The sequence below is a fragment of the Leptonychotes weddellii genome, chromosome 6 (genome assembly GCF_054177405.1).
Source record: "Leptonychotes weddellii isolate Sample4059 chromosome 6, ASM5417740v2, whole genome shotgun sequence".
Lineage (NCBI taxonomy): Eukaryota > Metazoa > Chordata > Mammalia > Carnivora > Phocidae > Leptonychotes > Leptonychotes weddellii.
In genome coordinates this window covers 58,845,225-58,866,736 of record NC_138374.1, presented here as the reverse complement: position 1 = coordinate 58,866,736, position 21,512 = coordinate 58,845,225, and the positions used below count along the sequence as shown (strand labels likewise).

At 41.8% G+C, this 21,512-nt stretch overlaps 1 protein-coding gene across 1 annotated transcript in view; it reads right to left on the bottom strand.

Moving 5' to 3' along the window:
* Positions 1-21,512, bottom strand: part of CCDC6 (coiled-coil domain containing 6) — a 93,720-nt gene that overhangs the window by 17,026 nt on the left and 55,182 nt on the right. Inside the window, exon 3 of the mRNA XM_081824222.1 lies at positions 10,132-10,260. Coding sequence (XP_081680348.1) covers positions 10,132-10,260 — 129 coding nt within the window. The remainder of the gene's footprint in view (positions 1-10,131; positions 10,261-21,512) is intronic.

Sequence of the window (21,512 nt, the reverse complement as noted above, 5' to 3'; positions counted from 1 at the left end):
GTAGGGATTCATGTCCTAAGAGTCACGAGAGACCTTGCAGCTTGCTGCTGTCTGCTCTCCCCCACAGGAAGACACAAGAAGTCGGCAGTCTGCAACCTGGAAGAGAGTCCTCATCATAACTCCACCACACTGGCACGCAGATCTTAGAATTCCAACCTCCAGAACCATGAGAAATGACAAATAAATTTCTGTTGTTTATAAGCCAGTCTATGTTGTTCTAGCAGCCCAAATGGGATAAGATGATTTTTGTTTCTACCACAAGAATAGAGCCAGTAAAAGATCTTAACCTCATTCCAGCCTACTTTGCCAATATACCTGAGTTAATCAAGGTTTTACATATCCATAGGAAAGAACAGGATTCATGCGGGGGGGTGGGGGCTATGAAAATAAAGATCATGAGCAACTGACATAAAAAGAGCTGAGTACAATGCATCATGGTCCTTGCTCCATGGCAAAGCCTTATTCACCAATTAAAGCAACACAGAGTTGGTCAAAAGCTGTTGGTGTCTGTTCAGGCAATCAGTGGAATTTTGCTCAGCCCTGACAATTCTCCTCCTAGGTTGGAAAACATCTGACCCTTGCCTTCTGGAAAAAAAAAAAAAATGCTTTTAAGAAATCAAACAGCCAATTTGTTTTACAATTGAATTAAGACAGGTGTTCCTAGACCACAGAGCCCCTGAGGTACCTATCTGATTAACCAAGCTGCAGCTGGTTTCAAAATTAAAACCAAGTTCTAGGTCATCATCACTGCTCATGCAATGCTAAGCACAGAAAGAGCCGACAGAAGTTTGTCAGTGAAGAGCAAGAGAAAAGGAGAGAAAGGATGCTCACCTTCAAGTTCAAGAAGTCAATTATAGGTGAAAAATTTATCTATGTACATCAGAAATCTACTAATAGAGGGAAAAAAAAGGAAAAAGATGTAAAAAAATCATAAAGAACTATATAGCAAGATAATTAGGGTTGCCCTTTGGGTGAAAGGAATATTGGTGATAATTTCTCTTCCTGCCTGTTTCTGTCCCCATCCAATTTTTTAATGAACATTTACTATTTTTGTAACAAAAAATTTAAAGACATCTAATTTTAAAAACTGACAATTTCCCAATACAATTTAACAGTACATCCATTAATTTAGGATGCTAATTTACATACACAAAATCCTGAATAAGCCAATAAACTCGCAGAGGATAAAATGTTAGCTCTTTGAAACACTCTTGAGAATTTTCCAGATAACCCAGAGTCAACCTTCTTTACCATAGTTTCAAAATATTTCTTCTCAAAGACTGTGTTCTATAAAAATTAGACTTGTTCTTTGAAATGAACATAACTTCAGGACAATATTAATATCCCATCAATATTAACATGTGAAAATGACATTTCATCATTTACCAGTTCAGTAAATTTTGCTTTTGTTCAGTGATGTTGAGAAATGAAGGCTTTTTATGAAAAACACAACAAAACAAAAAACACGCATAATTACTCAGATTTATATGGTTTCTGGATTTAAGTTTTCATCACTTAACATCGGCATGATAGCATATAAATCTGCATAGTGGGTTCATAATTCTAGGGGACTTTTACCAAATAAGTACCACCAGTGGAACTGGGTGTACATTCTTCTGCTACATCAAGAGTGCTGTGGAAAAGTCCATGGGAAAGGAGTCCCATCAAAGTGGATGTGGTGGATACACTATCACATCAGTGGCTACCACCAGTCCATTATCTAAAATGAGCTTAGGGGCGCCTGTGTGGCTCAGTCGTTAAGCGTCTGCCTTCGGCTCGGGTCGTGGTCCCAAGGTCCTGGGATTGAGCCCCGCATGGGGCTGCCTGCTCCGCAGGAAGCCTGCTTCTCCCTCTCCCACTCCCCCTGCTTGTGTTCCCTCTCTCGCTGTGTGTCTCTCTCTGTCAAAATCTTAAAAAAAATAAATAAAATAAAGTGAGCTTAAGAAAATAACATTAGGGAAACTTTGCTTGATATGCTTTCTCCAAAATGGAAGTTTCTGTGATAAATCATTACAGCATCCATCCCACTTTCTTACACAGAGATGTTGGATTTACTTAGCCATTCATTCATTAGCCATGTATGTTTAGCTAAGGAGAACGCCCTTTCTTAAGTCACCAACTATATTATTGTTCTGGTCATAAAGAAACAAGATTTCATGCATTTCAAAATCACAAAGTCTGAGTACAGTATCTCTGGATTTTATTGCCCTCACTATAGCATACCAAATGGCCTTCAATTTAACAGGCAAAATCTTTACTTCCAGGGCATGACCAGAAACGCACCCTGCTGGATTGTGATGAGGTGTCTCTTTCTTTACACAGGAAACACATTTTGAATTTTTTCCCTGCCATTATGTAACATCATCTGCACCAACTGATCCACATGGCAAGTATGCTTCAAAATAAAGTCTGACAAGATAGAACATAGTGAGTTTTTCTAATTAATTGAAATGAGATCTAGCAAAGGAATTCTGAGGGATTTTTCCCCCACATCCTGTAGAGACTGACTTATCTGTGTCCCTGACAGAGCTCAGAGTATACTTTCCCAGGCCTGGAGTGGGGACCTCTTAGTGGGCTTCATGACATCCTGACAGCTTATGGGTTACAAAACAAATCAGCTGAAAGGAGAGCCTGCTAACGCTTCCTTTGAGTGCTGAGGATTGCCCCTAGGTTGCCTACTTCCAAGGTACAAGATCCCATTCACGTTTCAGCTACGCTCTGAGGCTTTTTCCTACCTTTCCCAAATAAGCGGTTGGTAAGATGCTTGCACCCAAGCTTCTCGAGCAACCAAACATCCTCAAGGATTTGCTACAATCAAACTGCCACTGAGCAGACTTCAGGAATTACTATGATTATTGTGTCTGGCTGCACACCGATGCAGCTAACCTACACATGCAGGCACAGGTTACGATGTTTTATTTAAAAAAAAAAAAAAAAAATTAAAAGCAGGCAGCAAATTATAATACCCTATTTTTTTAAAAAAAAAAGGGAAGAAGAAAGAGGAAAAGGGAGAAATAAAAAATATGAATAGCAGTTGTTTGGGGGGTGGATTGTAGCCTAGGTTGTGTTTTTTTCATTTCTGTACTTCTGTGTTTTCCATGTTTTCTTTTTCTTTTTTTTAAAGATTTTATTTATTTATTTGACAGAGCGAAAGAGCACAAGCAGGAGGAGCAGCAGAGGGAGAGGAAGAAGCAGGCCCCCTTCCAAGCAGGGAGCCTGATGCGGGACTCGATCCCAGGACCCTGGGATCATGACCTGAGCCGAAGGCAGATGCTTAACCATCTGAGCCACGCAGGCGCCCTCCAAGTTCTCTTGAAAGAGCAATGGATCACTTTTATAATACATAAAACAATTAAAAACTGCCAACATTTCCACAGTTTGAGATTAGCATTTGAAATCAAATTTCAAAGCCTGCAGTGGTCACTAAATGTCATCTCCTTAATGGAAGTGAACCCTCCAGTCACAGGGTTGTTCTTTGGGAAAATGGCACAGAGAAGCCCGCGGGGACAACCAGAGCCAGGGCGGCAGAGTCCTCACTGCCAGACCTGCAAGGGCAGCAGGCAGCAGAATGGGACTGTAGCAAACCCAGTAGGGCCACACTCCCTATGAACTTTAAAAATACCTTGTTCCACAGCAATTAAAAAGATCAACCAAAGATGCAAAACTGGTTTGCATCTTGAACGAATTACCGTGTACACAAGTAAGGCAGAAAGGCCATCTTGTATCCTGAGCTAAGAACAACTGTTCTAAGAGCTGGAAACCTAAAACCTTTTTTTTTTGTTAATAGCACTTAAAATATACTGTTTGCTTGTTTCAACTTAAAAACAACAACAACAACAACAACAAAATTAAGTCTTGTCCTAAGGCTTGAAGGACATCACTCTAAACCCCAGCCCTGTGATTTGCTACGGTCACAGAGGGTGAGAGACCCCGGGGTAAGAGGGTATCGCCTCTGCAGTGCTCCTGAAGCTGGGGTCTTTTCAGGCCTCTGTACTCACCGGACACTGCCAGGTGGCTGAAGGTAAGCCCCCAGCACCGATCAGCACGGAGGCCTACATTAGGCAAAACGCTGCCTGGAAAGACAAGCTTACGCCCTCAAAGCCACCACGGAGGCAGACCACCGCAACCCTTCTCCTTCCTCGCCCAGGAACAAAGAGGAGGGGTCCAACCTCACATCCTCTTCACCAGCTTTGTTCCGTTTCCAGCATCTCTGCTCCATGCAGGGCCTGCACCCACTTTTTACCGCACGTCTTCCTCCCATTTGTCTCCTCCCTGTTCCCTTGCAACAAGGCTGGACTTAGATCTATCCAACCGTGTGTGTCAATTAACAAATAATTAAACCAGGTGCCAAGGAGCTTCAGGGCCTCTCCTGTGGTTGGAGGTGGGGTGTGGGGCCACTGCAGGGGTGTCACTGCTCCCCTCCACCACAGCCATGCACACAGCGTCCCTCCTCACTGTCCACAGATCCACCGGCCTTCCCGGACCAGGAGACCAGGCTCCACGAGGCCAAGGACCTAACATCATCTTTCTTAGCAGAGTATGTGTAGACAGCAGGCACATAAACTGAATGAATACAGGCTCGGGGCCATACAAATGCGCTAACTGCTCATAGGCACAAACGAAAGCCAAAGGGGCTGGGTCACACAGGGCATGTGAACACATACTGATTCATCAGTTGAAGAGACCAGGTCAAGGAAGGTGGTAAGACATTTGAGGCTCAGTTAATATGCATGCTCATTTTCCTGGAAAACGGGTAGGGCAAAGTACCACAGAAATTAGATGGAAACTTTCATTATTAACAGCAGAAGCTACAGTTTTTGGAGAGCTTACTAGATGTGAGTCACTGGGACTTGGTGTTAAGGTCAACACTGTGCCTTTCCTCCTTTAACTTATTAGAAAATCTATAGGGAAGAAACACTTTAATTGTTTGCTAACTGCTGTTTGGGAAGCAGTACTGGTCATTATGTGACTACTTACAGCACATACCCCTGACTGCCTGGAGAAACGGATCTGTGGGGACCTGGGGGCAAGAGAGCATGGCACACAGCACAGCATGGTTTTCAAACTGCAGGTCATGAACCATTCCTGGACTGTGAAATGAGTCCGCTGTGACCTACATTTTGCGAAAAATGAAACAGAATTCAATAGAAAATCAGTGCAAAGCGCAAGAAACGCTGTTTTAGGAAACTTGTCCCCGTCACATGTACGGTTACAAACACATTAGTGTCCTGGGTTGCCATGTTAACTTCTCTCTTGTCCACAGTGAAACAATTCTGAGGGGAGGGATGAAAGAACTTCGCTATGCGTGGAGTGTGAGGAAAGGCAGGATGCCAAGAGTAATCCTCTCAACAAAGCTACGAATTTAGGTATTCATGTCTGTTTCACAAAAGAGCTCAAATTGCTTGCCTGATGTCACACGGGTTCTTCAGATGGAAGGAAGATTTGAACCCAAGGAAGAGTTTTCCTATGCTAAGATAGGGCTAAGATACTATCATTTGTAAATGGAGGCTAATGAATGAAATTACCATCCAATTCTGAATCCAACTTTAGACAAGGGTGTCTCTGCTTTTGGGAGCTGGGATTATCTCAGATAAAAGAAGACACCCCAAATTCCAGAAATAACAGAGAAGGCCACACTCGCTGGGCCAGCTAGAGGAGAACAGAGGAAGGACATCTGGTATGTGGCAGGTGACCCTGTTCATGATGCGAGTGTTAGCTGAATTACAGGACTAATTCCCCATTAATTCACTCTATTTTTTCCTGTTGTACTTCCTAACAATGGTTAAGTACCTAGTCCACCTGCTTACGGTCACGGTCTTCTCCTTTCCCACAGTGTTCCATGCCAAGTGCACAGAGGGCCCTCCACAGCTGCTGACTTGAACTTCACTTAATAAATAAGCTAGTACTGCCTGCCTCTTGATGCTAGTTATCCTTCTCCAGAGAAATAAGAAAAATCCTTCCTGGTTGGGAGAAAATATTCAAGGTCAAGATTTCCTGACACTAAGAGAACATTCCAAGTTTTAAATGTTCTTACTGTCACCTAAGAAAATGTGAATACCAAATAAGAGACTAACAATGATCATGTTTGAACAAAAATTTTCAAATAAGGGTTCTGCAGGCAGCGACCACCAGTTAAAAAAAAAAAGCCCATCACAACACTAAAGTCATGCTGACTAGACTAATCCTAGTCTACAGTGAGGGCCTCCTGGCATGTGAGTTGCAAACGATATATCTGATAAGGGAATTGTATCTAGAATATGTAAGGAACTCTTATAATTCAATAATAAAATGATCTTAAATAGACATGTTTACGAAAGATATAAAAATGGCCAAGAAGCACCTAAGATTCTCAAAATCATTAGCCATCAGGGAAATACAAAACCACAATGAGTACCACTTCACATTTACCAAGATGGCTTTAATCAATATGGTCCAACCACTTTGAAAAAACAGTCCAGGGGCGCCTGGGTGGCTCGGTCAGTTGAGTGTCTGACTCATTTCAGCTCAGGTCATGGTCTCAGGGTCTTGGGATTGAGGCCCACAGTGGGCTCCGCACTCAGCAGGGAGTCTGCTTCTCTCCATCTCCTTCTGCCCATCCCCCACCCCCAGCTCACACTCTCTCTAAAATAAATAAGTAAATCTTTAAAGAAAGAAAAACAAAGATAAGCAGGCTAGCAATCCCCCCAAATGGTAAACACGGAGTTACCATGTAATCCAACAAATGCACTCCTAGGTATGTGCCCAAGAAAAACGAAAACATATATCCACATGAAAAATTGTACATGAGGGGGACCTGCGTGGCTCAGTTGGTTTCAGCTCTGGTCATGACCTCAGGGTCGTGAGATCAAGCCCCACAGTGGGCTCTGCACTCCAACAAGGAGTCGGCTTGAAAGTCTCTCCTTCTCTGTCCCTCCCCCCGCCCCCATGCTCTCTCAAGTGCACTCTCTCTCCAAAATAAATAAAATCTTAAAATAAAAAAAAATTGTACATGAATATTCACAGCAGCATTATTCATAATAACCAAAGGGTTAAAACAACCCAAATGTCTACCAAATGATGAATGGATACACAAAATATGATATCCATTTATTTTATCCAATAAAAATCCATGCAGTGAAACATTATTCAGTTGGGAAAAGTAGTCAAGTACTGATATAGGCTACAACATGGATAAAAGCCTTATGCTAAGTGAAAGGAGCCACTTGCAAAAGAGGACATATTATATAATTCCATTTTTATGAAGTATCCAGAATGGGCAAATACAGACAGGAAGTAGAGTAGTGGCTGCTTCAGGGGAATGGGAAATTCAGAGTGACAGCTGAAGGGTACAGGGTTTCTCTTTGAGGTGATGAAAATGCTCTAAAATTGATCGTGCTTATGGCTGCACAACTCTGAATAGACTAAAAGTCAATAAATTGTACATTTTAAATGGAGGATTTTTATGGTATGTGAATTTATCTCAATAAAGCTGCTACCGTCACCATCACTGCCAAAAAGAAGGTGATCTAGGATATTAAGCAGAGGAACCAGATTCCCATCCAATTCCTTTGGAAACCAGTGCCCGGGCCCCGAACACTGCACTGTACCTCCTTCCAAAATACAAATGACCACTTTCCAGTTACCTGGCCAAATCTACACTTAAACTCTTCCAACAAAGCAGTAGGAAACCGTAAGACACATGGGATAATTGCCTCCAGATAGCTTACAGTTTAAAAAATAGGTTTACTGTCAGATAGATGAGCAAAGGCATGTACTACAGACAAATCATTATAATACATAATGTAGTACATGCCTTTGCTCTTGATAATGACCTACAGTATAGGATATATATTCTGTAATATAGACCATGACCTACAGTGTATCATATGGAGGATAATCACAAGAGAGGATCAGATCACATTTATGGAAGCACAGAAGAGATTTATTTTTACTGGACGAAAAAAAAAAACATTCCCCCAAAGCACTGACTAAAATTATTTATAGCTGAACAAAATACAGATTAAGTTCCCCAACATTTAATCATCCCAGACATATCCAAAACAAAGGGGGGAAGTTTCATGATGATGTTAAATTTCTCCATCTTAATTAACATAGGAACTTGATATCCCAGATCTGAGGTTTATTTCCAGGATAGGGCTTTGCAGTGCATATATTCCATTGTGAACTCCATTTCTTTATTATTGAGGTCTGAAATAACCCTGAAAGTGCACTGTGTCATTAAGTTGGTGAGAATGTATGCCTTGGACATCATTTTAAAGGGTTTCAGTTACTAAAGTCCCCAAAGAGTCTTAAGATTGCAGCAATCCATTCTCTCTCCCCCATGGACTCTAAGATCAAACCGTCCTCTCAAGGACACCAGGCCACTACCTCCACCTTGTGGCCACAGCTAAACCCTGAGGGTCATAGCCCCATCTCCAAAGTCGCCTCAGCTTCTGAACAAATGCAAGAGAGAAGCTGTTTCAATTCCTGACAGCCACCACCATGAAGGCCGTGACCAAGTGAAGTTCTCACAACACCCTCCCCTGTGAGAATTTCACTTGGTCACTTGGTTAGCTCTTGATTAATAAGTACCAATAACAAGTATTTGGTGTGTCAGGGACTTAAACAAGAATCTTCAAAGCTTTAACTTCAATGGAACTGGTTACTGCTTATCTTAGGAATTAGCAGGTGAACTTTGGAATAAAATGTTTTTAAACTGTGTGTAGTAGGTGTTTTCTAAATTTAGATATTGCATCTGAATTCCGAAGACAAATGGTAAGTATAGATTACTCTGGATATGTATAAAATAGCCGACCTTTGAAAACGGAACTTTTTTTTTCTTTTACCTGGAAGGGATAGAGAAATGTTTTTAGGACCATTATTCACAGTCTTAGAAAACGCAGTGACATTCCTCCCTATGATACAGGGAAATTCAAGAATAACACAGAAAACAGATGTCAGATTAATTCCAACCCTGACTTCCTCTCAAAGCTGACATTCCCGTCACCACTTCATTCTCAGGGACAATAATGAAACTAGAGCGGCCCTGGGGGTGATTTCAGAACCAGTCAACATGAACTGAGACGCACAGAAAGACCCTGAAGTTAGGATAAATCAGACAACTTTGCATGAATGGCTTAGCCAAACCATCGAATTGGCAATCAGGGTTGAAATTACAAAGAGCTGGAAGATCTTCATCAATACACTGAATTTTACATGGAAACCAGATCGCAGTACACTAGGGTCAGCTTCTTATAATTTATCTTAGGGAAAGTAAAATCCCAGGACATTAGATTGGGGGGAAGGCATCAGGGAGCACCGAGGCTAGGGATAACAAGTACTTCTGTCTGACATACCAACTTGGATAGGCTGATAATGGCTGTCCACAGTTCTGTGTGTCGAAGAGCATAAGGACCAGTCTGGACTCCCTAGGCAAGGCCTGTGCTCAAATACCAATGTCTGCCAAGGGCAATGGACAAAGGGACAATACCCTATTACTTTCCATCTTCTGTACCTGTTTAAGCTCGCCATTCCTGATTTTAGTTTGTCCTCCTCTGTTTACAAATGGAAAACTTGGGCCCAGAGAAGTGAATGAAGTCAATGCAAGGTCATACAACTAGTTAGTGGCTGAACCAGGTTAAGCAACCAAGTCTATGACTCCATATCGGTATCAACAAATCGAGTTGGGAAAAGATAGGGTTCAAATAATACTGCTAATCATTGCTAATAATACTGCTAATAATTCAAAGAAGAAAAATACTGTTTGTTCTGAAGAACCCCTGACAGAAAAGTTTTAGCTCCACAACCACACTGTCTCAGGAACTTTCACAGAAACTATCCTGTGGTTAAAAACACATTGTTTCCCCTCGGTAAAAGGAACCTAACATTTCCTGCCTATAAATCAGTACATCACAACATATCCCCAGAAACTTTATTAATTGCAGTTAAAAAAAAAAAAGAGAAAGTGTGAGAGAGAGAGAGAGCAGGTGCTAGGCAGCTGTCAATGTTTACTTCAGAAATGAAGTCTCCACTGTGGGAAGAAACAGCTGAAAAGTATTTTTCACTTACATTGCTCAGGGTATCTGCAGGCCTGAAAGAACAAGCTGATAAGAGGAGAAAAAAGTATATGGAGAGAACTATATACATTTTTACCTGTTCTAATGTAAGCTGCTTAGAAATGGTATCATTCTCCAGTTTTTTAATTTTCTTCATCAGTTTGTTGACCTGGAATTCCTGCTCCTGTTCGAGATGCTGTTCTAGTTCCGCTTTCTCATGCTGCAACTGGAAAATGGGAAAAACACAGACGTGAAAATCAAGACACTCAAAAGCCAGAGAAACACGGGCTCCAAAAGCTGGGTCCACTGAGTAAGAGGTATCATCACAGAAGTTAAAACCCTCATGTCTGCCGATACCCAAGTGTACACCTATGAGGAACCTGCCCCTAGGTTCCTCTAACTTACAACCAGAAATTATAGCACACGCACACAGGCACCTGGCCTGAGCCAAAAGGCTGAAAATGACACGGCAGATACACCTGAGCATCAAATCATGAGTAGACCCAGATTTCTGTTTTTAAAAACATGTAAGTGGTTGCCTCTGTAGGGAGGAATTGGGAGGCTAGGGAATGAGGTAAAGAAGGAAACTTGCTTTTCAATATACACACACACGCACACACCCTTTTGGTACTCTTCAAATTTTATACCATGATAAAAATTAAATTAAAAATAGAAATTTTACAGTCAGTTTTTACTAAATGAATTACTCAGATTTATATAATGTGTGTAAAGATGTCACAATCAGAAAACATACTTAAATTATTCTGAATACTATTTCCCAATATACAAATAAGCATCCTTTGGCAAAAATCAGTACAATTAATTATCTTTCTATAATAAGAACATACATCACACCTCCTACATCTTTCCTAAAAACCAAGGGGGGAGGCCTCTTACTTATGCAGTTAAAAGATAAAGTTATGGTGTCATTGAAAAGCTTTTTAAAAATGTACTCCAACCATCAAAACCAAAAGGGAATAAAGGAAATCCATCAGACGTATGACTACTGGGGTTCTCATTAAGAACTATGCTTTATTTCTAACATTCTCAACTGGGAGGTTGGGTTGATCCACAGCAGGGGTTGGGTAGAATGATAGCAACAGGGTCCAATATTTTCAAAATCAAGGGGAGATTAAGTAAAGGGTATTAAAAACAATGAAACACACACAGTTGTATGTACATATCTAAGAGGACACTGCTCCCTAATTTTACCTTCAAAACCATTTCTTCAGGCAGCATGGTGTACCACGTTCTTCATATGCATTAGGCAGGCATGATCACCCCCTTTTTCTATGTGACAAAAGAGGTGTCCAAGATAATTCAGCTGGAAGGTGGCAGAGTCTGGGACCCACATCCTGTTCTGAACCCCAAGCCAGCGTTCTCCCACCGGATCCTGAGCAAACCTAAGAGGAATCATCTTCAGACTCCTCTAGTGTCCAGTGCATGCCTGGCGTTTAAAAAGTCACATGACCAAACACGTTTCAGTAATCCATGCGTGCTTGCCTGGAGGATGCGATGTCTTTTTGTAAACCCTGCATATGGTCTGATTAGCCAGCCCTGAGCAACCTCCACATGGCTGCACCGAACCCTCTCCACACTGGACACAATCCCACTGCTCTGTAAGCAAGCACATTCTTGGTTAAAAAAAAAAAAAAAAAGTTTAAAATCTGACATAGTCTTTTAACAATGGAAATGTTGACTAAACAGATGCTCGTTTTCCGCCAACTGTTTCTGATATGCAACTCCAAAAAAAAGCTGGTCAACCTTGCAGGGACCCAGAAAAAAAGCAGATGTGAGGAGGTGCTTACAGTGACAAGTCTGTTTTTAGCTCGCTCCTTAAAACTCAGGTTCTGCAAGATCAAGCAGTAATTAAAAGACATAAGAGAAATGGACAGAGAACAAGAAGAGCCCCTGCCATTTCAGACACAAATATCACTCATGAGGGACAGGACAAATATCACTCATGAGGAAAAAAACAGCAAAGCGTGCGCATCTCCACCTAACATTTTTATTCTGTAAACATTACCTGTGTGTCTTCTATCTGTAGGTCCTGCCTTAGACATAGGTGACTTCTCTAGTGAAGATATTATCCTTGCCCTAAAACAGTTTATGGACACTAAGCTTAAATGGTATCCACTGGTTTTAGAAAAATGAACTTTAGTTTTAAAACCTTTAAACCCTTTGCAAAGTCTTTTTTTTTTTTTTTTAAAGATTTTATTTATTTATTTGAGAAAGAGAGAATGAGAGAGAGCAAGCACATGAGAGGAGGGAGGGTCAGAGGGAGAAGCAGACTCCCTGCCGAGCAGGGAGCCCGATGCGGGACTCGATCCAGGGACTCCAGGATCATGACCTGAGCCGAAGGCAGTCGCTTAACCAACTGAGCCACCCAGGCGCCCCAGCAACGTCTTTTTTTTATATTAGCTGTTTTCCAATATGTTTTCAACTGCTGCCATGTTGATTTGAAAGAATACCCCCTTTTTTTTTTTAGCATTATTCTTCTGCCCTGAGGTTAATTAAAACAATAAAGGATGCAATCTAACATTGAAAAATGTCTGGGCCCGATGCCGCATTTGTCACAGAATGTCAATCTGAGAAAATGTTAGGCTGTCATGGGCTTACAGGAAAATATTCCTATTTAGACAGACAGTCTATATTGTCAGTATCTGATTAGGTATTTCCTTTAACAACACAGATTAAACTAGTAATAAAAGCCATAAAAGCTCTCCATTTTAAGAGGCTTTTTCCTCTCAAAAGCTATACCCTGAGGAGAATTTGATGGTAAAGCTGCTGTTACCATAACTCAAGTACGTTCCCCGGGTTACACTAACCCATGTGGAAAAGATCAAGCCATCCTGGGATCTGTTTGCCGAAGATTCACAATGTTCTCCATCCCCAAAGGACAGCTTTGCTGCCTGCTTTGTTCTGCCGTCTCGCAGGTGACAGGCAATTTTGGAGCAGAGCATGGAGTTTCGGAACAGAACACTATAAGTAGAAAACAGGGTTCTTCTTGGAACAAAGAAACTGTGTTTCTACAAAGAGAAACACAGAGAGAAATACAGAAACACACCCCCCCCCCTTTCAAATCCTCAGAGAATGAAGATGAGCAAGAGGGAGGTGGCAGAGCAAGGAAGGGATCTTGAGAAACTAACCACCACAGAGTTTACCTGAGGAAAATTCTGAAATTGTTTTAAACAGATACCATGTAAATTCAAGGCATTCGGCCCCAACGGGGCTTGAACTGACATCCTGAATCCACCTGCCTGTGTTAAAGCTGTAGCTCACGAAACCACAAACAAAAACCCTAAAGGGAGCCTGACTTAGGCTGACGCAAGACCAGCCATCAGAAATAAACTCCAGTTTCAGTGGCATCTTCAAGTGGGCACAAAATTCAAGGCATGATTTTAAATTTCTAATCAAAGGCCTTAACACTTTATGAGCAATTTTATTTTTTTAAAAGATTTTATTTGACAGAGAGACACAGAGAGATCACAAGTAGGCAGAGCGGCAGAGGGAGAGGGAGAAGCGGGCCCCCCCGCTAAGCAGGGAGCCCGATGTGGGGCTCGATCCCAGGAGATCAAGACCTGAGCTGAAGGCACCGACTAAGCCACCCAGGAACCCCTTTATGAGCAATTTTAAATGTTCCAAGAAGGTCTGTGATCCTGAACTAGAACAAAAAAATCGTTCAAACTGAGAAGTAAATAGTCGAGCAAATTCTATTAATGTGTTCATGTGTTCACCTTAAATATATCTAAAGCAAAATGCTTAGGTAGATTAAAATTTTTTCAATCAGAATTGTCTATAAATACACCTTATAAAGTCAGTCACAAAGATTATGAAACATAGTTTTTATAACTCCTACTTGTGCAATATATTATTAACATTAACAAAAAAACCCTGTAGAATGGAAATTATGTTATATAACGGATGATCTACTGGCAGCACATTTTTGATGGAATTAGGGTTATATGAATAAAGGCTTGCTCCTTAGGATTCAGCATCAAAAAAAAAAAAAATTAACCTAACTGAGAAGCCATAAGCAAAGATACAACTGTAAACCTATAAAATTCTAAGTACTAAAACTTGAGCATTTTGTTATTTTATCCACTCATCATATACTGGGCCCAAAAGCAAACTTCCAGCCCAATACAAAATACAAGTATAACATTATTTTGATCTAAAACAGGCTAGGCTTAAGCATCATTCAATCACTCATTAACTGCCATCTTTTTTATAATTTACAAAAGCTTTCTGTGAACCAGGCCTCTTACATAAGAGATTCAAGAACTCTTCACTGAGTAATTCTCTCTAGCAGGTAGAGACACTGAAAACCGTTCACCTGCGAGAACCACCACAGGTGCACATGTAGGCTGGCTGCTGAGCCAGGCCTCCCACCCACCATGCAGCAGGTTTGCCAAATCCCAGTCTGGGCGAAGTGTGTGTGCAAGTCTGGGTTTGTTGTCGATCCAGCCAATGCCAAGCGAGGCAAGCCTTCCAGCCACCTGCCCCACAACCCAGTTTTTCATGCAACTTCTGAATAAGCCCAAGATGCTCCCACCTCAGTTCTCACTAGTTCACGCTAATATTTCTCCCTGTGTACTTACCACCCAGTCCTGCAACTGACAGCCTTGGTTTACTGACAACCACCAAGGACTAGAACTACCTGCACCTGGACCAAGTAGAGACCCCCGCCCCCCCACAGGACAATAACTACATTAAGTCACTGGATTGTCAAAAACAATTGTTATTCATATAAGCTCTGCAAAAAAGTTCAAAACTATCTCTCACAACACTGAGTCTTTTACGAACCAACTTTTCAACCGCTCTACTGAGCAGCCTGAGCAGAAAGACAGCCTCCCACTTCAAATCCATTATATCACCACTAAATGCCTCTTGGGCCCACACTTATTCCCACCTCCAGGCCCCGTCTGTTACTGGTACCATTATTCTCAATCAACACTTCACATCTCATCAGTTACCAATTGGCAGTAAGTCAGCCTCCCTAACAGCTGTCAAACCACCCTCTTCTTCCTGTGCTCATGGCCCCAGTCTAGTTCAAGTCTTCCATTCTTCTTCACCAGGCCACTGCCAAAGCCTCCTAATGGATCTCCCCAGAACCAATATGGGTCATCCTGGCAGACAAAGCCTAATACTTCAGTACTCCACTCAAAACCCTTCACTGGCTCCCTACTACTTGCAAAGGTGTAACATGCCAATGCATGACATTCAAGTCCTTCCACGATCCAATCCCTCTGCAAGTTTCCCATGCTTTCCTCATGCTATTTCACACTCTGCTCAAGTGACAGTCTAAGGTTTGCAAACCTAAAAGCCTTCAGGGTCCAGACATCTGGCAAAGAAGGATGGGTCTCAGCACAGGGAGTGGTTGTAACTGTGGTTAAAGGCAAAGTTCAAGACTCTTTTCCTAAAAAGTAAGTTTAAAAAACTGAAATCCATCATACTGGGCAAACACTTCTAGAGACCACTCTGGTCCTGGGGCTTACAGACTGCAAGCTCTGCTAGTCACATGGGAGCACTGTAACACGAGCAGCTGTGTACCCGCGGCCCCACAACCCTGATCACGCTGCACCCTCTGGTACAGAGCCTGAATCCCTCCCTCCAACCTACTCAAAGTGGGGGACGGCTCAGAAAACATCTTCTATACCTTCCCACATGCCCTCCTCCTCTTCTTCACGCTGTGAGGAGCACACTGTACTTCCCGTGCATTATAATGTCTCCTTCATGGTGTGTTTCTTATTCTAATAGTTACTTCCAAAAGCAGCTAACACTTCAAGGCTCTAGTTACGATGTACCAAGCATTTTTCGGCCGTAATGGCGGATACTATCATCTGCAATTTACAGAGGATGAAACCATAGCTTAGAGAGGTCAAGGACCTGCCCAGAGTCACACAGCTGGTGAGGGGTCTAACTAGGGTTAAAAAACCTTGGTTAAAACCAAGGTCTCTGCCTTCACGGCCTTTGTCCTTTCCCTGGATGTATGCAGCTGCCCTGGGGCCCCGGCGTACATCCTCCATCACCCTCACAGGACTGCAAGCTGCACCAACAGCAGCGACCAGCACATACTGAATTCCACTCCAGATCGTGCAGAAAATGCCTTGTCTGTGCAAAGACTGACCGGAGAGATGATAAAAGTCTCACTTCCTTTAGACGGTTTCCCCTAGATGAAGCCTCAGGACGAATGGAACACCTAGGCAAGGCAAGTATCAAGGGTGCCATTACTACATACATAGTACTCTCAGGTGACCGGCACCAAAATCAAGAAATAGAACATTGCCAGCTCCCTTCCAGATCACAGCCCCCCGTCCCTGAGAGGTCATCGCTCTCCTGATTCTTATGGTAAGAATTCTTTGCATTTTCTTTAGAAAAAACTTTGTTGCCTATATATTTCTAAACATTAGTTTTGCTCGGTTTTGGCATTATTTTTTTGTCTAGCTTCTTCTGCTAAATAAACTTGATTTCATTCACCCACATTACTGAGTCTAAGAGTATTTTTACTACCTTATAATATCCCGTTGATGAGCACATCACAATTTATCCACTCCATGGACAATGGGTATTTGGGTCATTTCTGGTTTTTCACTCTGACGAACAATGCCACAAAGAACATCCTTCTAGACATCTGGCGCACATGAGCACACACTGTGAAATATATCCAGGAGTGAAAGTGCTGAGTCACAGACAGAATATTTCCAGTATCATTAGGTAATGCCAAATTGTTCTAAAAACAGTTGCAACCATATCCATTTTCTGACACCATACAGAAGGCTTCTCTAAGTAATATCTTTGTGGTTTATTTTGCCTTTCTTGATTACTAACGTGTACTTGTTCATTTGTTTACTGCTCACTTGGCTATCTGCTTATGTGAAGGGTCTGTTCAAGTCTCTATCCATTCTTCTTTGGGACTGTCCATTTTTCTTACTGATTTGTAGTTTTGTGTTGGGTTATATAACGTTGCAAATATCTTTTCCCACCCTGTGGCTTGTCCTTGCATTCTCTTTACATGATTGCCAATGATATGTCTTTGTTCTTCTCCAAGCATTAACTAATGACAATACTCCCGAATGTCTCTGTTGGGAGAATCTCTGTCCTGCTGCCTATCTGTAATCTCCATGTGGATGTCTAGACATCTTAACTTCTGAGCTTAATAAGCATCTTTTCTCTAGCTTACTTTATTGTAAAAATATGGTATGTAATACAAATGTGTTAACTGACTGTTTATGTGATTGGTAAAGCCTCCAGTCAATGACAGGCTATTAGTAGTTAAGTTTCAGGGGAGCCAGAAGTGATACATAGATTCTGATCGGGGGATGGGGAGGAGAAGTTGGACCCCTAATCCCTGTGCTGTTCAAGGATCGCCTGAATTTCATCCTTGAACGGCTAGTACAACCCTCAGTGAAATCGTTTGAGCCTGCAATTCTTTCAGTAGGAAGGGCTGTTTCTCAGATTCAATTTCTCCAGTGGTTAGAAAGCTCATGTTTTCTAGTTGCTCCTCATCCAGTTGTAGAAAGTTATGTTTTTCTAAGAATTTGTCCATTTCATCTAAAATTCCAAATGTATTGCCATATACAATTATTCATGAGTTATTCACTCTCCTTCTGAATGTCTAAAAGAAAAGTTGTGATGTGTTTCCTAACAAAGATTTCAAGCTTGGTTTTTTTATTTCTTTGAATGCAGTAAGCATGGTTACTTTGGAGTCTATGTCTGTTAAGCCCAATATCTAAAGTATCTGTGAAATCCATTTCTGTTCTTTTGTTTCTACTGGTTTACATCCATGAAATCTATCCCCATGTGCCTGGTTCTCCTTGTGTTCTGGACAACATATTTGAACTTGTATTTTAAGCGAAACTTGTGGCCTAGGATGATGGCATCTTCCTCCAGAAAATTCCATCTTCTGCCAGGCACCAGAAGCCTGGGCCTACCTTAATCCAAAACAAAAGCAAATGCTCTCAGGACTAAAGCAGACTTGGGAGCTGCGGTCTTCTCAGTTCCCACCTCCCCCAGGGCACAGGCCTGCAGGCCTTCCCAATCTTGTTAGTTCTTCAAGCTTTTTTCAAAAATTTAAGAGCATTCTGTCTAGCTTTTATTTATCCTCAGTGAAGTTTATCTGGATTATCTCATCTGTCATTTTCTAACAGGGAAGGCAGGTGTAACTTTTGCAAGGGAATAGCTAGGTCCTTCCAGAAAATTATTTTTTAAATGTTATTTTCTTGACAGCATCCTCAACCCCGAGGACAAGCGCTCACTTCGGAGCAGATGGCTCAGTACACTGGGCTCCCCATCCACCCAGAATACCTAACGGGCTATGTTTGAGTTTCCTGTATCCCCCAGAACATGATGGTGCTGAAAGCATTAATGCCTTTAGAGAAATCTGGTTAGGAGGAAAATTTTTAAAAGATGCTTCACAAATGAGATCAAGAAATTCTTTCGGCCCTCGAGTCGGCCTACTGCACTGAAAATCCATTTTGTAAAACCTAGCACTTTCTTCTTCTGAGGACTTCTGAGAGAGTGTTCAGCCCAAAGAAAGAACTCATTCTAACTTGAGACATTACTGTGAATTAAAAGGCCACACCTTTTCTATGAATAAAGATGAAAAAAGGAAAGTAAAGGCAGTTATCAGCAGGATATAGCTCTGTATTTTAAGGTAATTACTGACTGGGTGAACTGTAAACAGTTTTGAAATGAAAAAAGAACCTACCCAAGAAATGCAAAACATGGCAACATTTCTAACTGCAGTTTTAAAATCATTTAAAGTGTTTCCAGCGATGGCTAAAGGCTATCTACAGTGGAGCCAACAGTCCTTTACTAACATTCATCTTTTCAACTAGAAATAACAATGCTTACTCCTACCCTGGTGAATAAAGCAAGCTCTCCTCCAGCTTCATCTAATTATTTTTAATTTCATTTTCCATCTACTTTTATTTTCCCTCTACCTGTGTTTTCCCACATTTTTTTCAGAAAGTCAGCAAGGGAAGCTTGAAAGCCTTTACTCTTGCCCTTACATTTTTGGGAGTCCATACTGGTACATCCAATCTAGCCCTAATGTCAACACACATACGCACACTTGGAAAGAAACTCCGTGATTTCCTAAGACTAAACAACTGCATCAAGTTTACTGTGTTTTCTAATCATAATGCAAATTGTGCTGGAGAGAGATTTTTGGCAGGCTACTAAACAGGAAAATTCTGGCTCATCATTTGGCCTCTGGAGGCTGCATCATTTAAAATGCATTAAAAACATCCTGGGAGCCCTTTGCAGATGTATCGGGAACACAGTGTATAAAGCCCCTTGCTCCATGAAAAGAAACAAAAAACAGACAAAGCTGAAGTTCAGATAATTTGTAATAAAAACAATACACACACACACAAACAACCCTCTAACCCAACTGTTCTGTAAGCTATAGGTAATGGCAAATTTTTCAGACCAGCATTAATGGCCCTGAAAAAAACCAAGAGGGCCCCCTGCTCTAGACCACCTTAATGAAGAACGTATTTCAAGGTCTCTTCTCCTCTGCCATGGGGAGGGCAGGAACAGTTTTCATCTGAAGGGATGCAATGGCATCCTAACCTAGGTCCCTTTAAAATTAACTAGAGAGTTTCATCCATATTTCTTGCCCTGACATGCGATTTTGCTGCCTGCACAAACAAGCCTCCTAGGGGCTTAGCAAACTCGGGGTCAAAGGCAGCCTCAGACTCTGGTGCACACGCCGACACGCCGTGCTCACTGCTCGTGCGTGCGGGCATGCCTGCTACCCAGACCCACAGGCCTCCTGGGGTTGGGGAAGCATCCACTCCAGAAAGCCGCATCCATTAAGACGGTGCCGGAAGGAGAAACTGCTTCTCTAGAATTGAGGGGAGGAGAAGGAAAGGGGGCATGAAGTGGTACATCTTTGTCTGCATGAATAGGCAGATTCAGGGACTCACTCAAATTATACCACTCGGTTTTACTCCTGTGCAAACTGAGGTGGAAGAATATTACTGCCGCATGCTGTCTCCCGCACTGTGTGGCTGTCCGTCCTCTGGTAGTGGCAGCTTCTGCAGCAGCATCTGCCCTCCCCTCCCTTCCTCTCCTCTCTGTCTGTCACCTTTCCACAGATGTAAGGGAGCATCAACTATGTGCATTCCAGAAGGCATGCTAACCTCAGGGACCAAGTCAGTAACACTAAAGCCATACCACTAAACAAGACATCCAGAAGACTTTTATTCTTAAGTCCTCTGAATCATCAATAAGAATATGCCCTCCCCTCTGGAAAACAGTATGGAGGTTCCTCAAAAAGTTGAAAATAGAGCTGCCCTACGACCCAGCAATTGCACTACTGGGTATTTACCCCAAAAGATACAAATGTAGGGATCCAAAGGGGTACACGCACCCCGATGTTTATAGCAGCAATGTCCACAATAGCCAAACTATGGAAAGAGCCAGGATGTCCATCGACAGATGAATGGATTAATAAGAGTGGTGTATATATATACAAATGGAATATTATGCAGCCATCAAAAGGAATGAAATCTTGCCATTTGCAATGACGTGGATGGAACTGGAGGGTATTATGCTAAGCGAACTAAGTCAATCAGAGAAAGACGTATCATGATCTCACTGATATGAGGAATTCTTAATCTCAGGAAACAAACTGAGGGTTGCTGGAGTGGTGGGGGTGGGAGGGATGGGGTGGCTCGGTGATAGACATTGGGGAGGGTATGTGCTATGGTGAGCACTGTGAATTGTGTAAGACTGATGAATCACAGACCTGTACCTCTGAAACAAATAATACATTATATGTTAAAGAAAATAAAAAGAAGATAGTAGAAAGGGAAAAATGAAGGGGGGGGAAATTGAAGGGGGAGATGAACCATGAGAGACTATGGACGCTGAGAAACAAACTGAGGGTTCTAGAGGGGAGGGGGTGGGGGTATGTGTTCGCCTGGTGATGGGTATTAAAGAGGGCATGTTCTGCATGGAGCACTGGGTGTTGTACGCGAACAATGAATCATGGAACACTACACCAAAAACTAATGATGTAATGTATGGTGATTAACATAATAAAATAAAATTTAAAAAAAAGAATATGCAGGGACATAATAATCTCTATCATAGTTATGGTAGCATTATTTTCCGAGGACCAGATCCAATTTCAAATGTGAATCAAAAGTACAAAACCATTAACCTATTTGTTATTTTAAGGTCTAAAATTTAAAAGTTGGATTAGATTGAAAAGATTCAGAGATATATGTAATACCCAGTACCCTTCTTATCTCAGTCCTGTTCCAGGGTTTTAAAAAAAGAAAAAGTGTTCATTAACTCTTGGCAGCAGTACTGGCTGAGAGAAGATTGCAGACAAGAACAGGACTTCCCAAAGAGCAGGAAGTAAACTTGATGCATCAGGCTTACATAAAAGCTAAGTGAAAAAAATCCATGACTGGGGCACCTGGGTGGTTCAGTCGTTAAGCGCCTGTCTTCGGCTCAGAT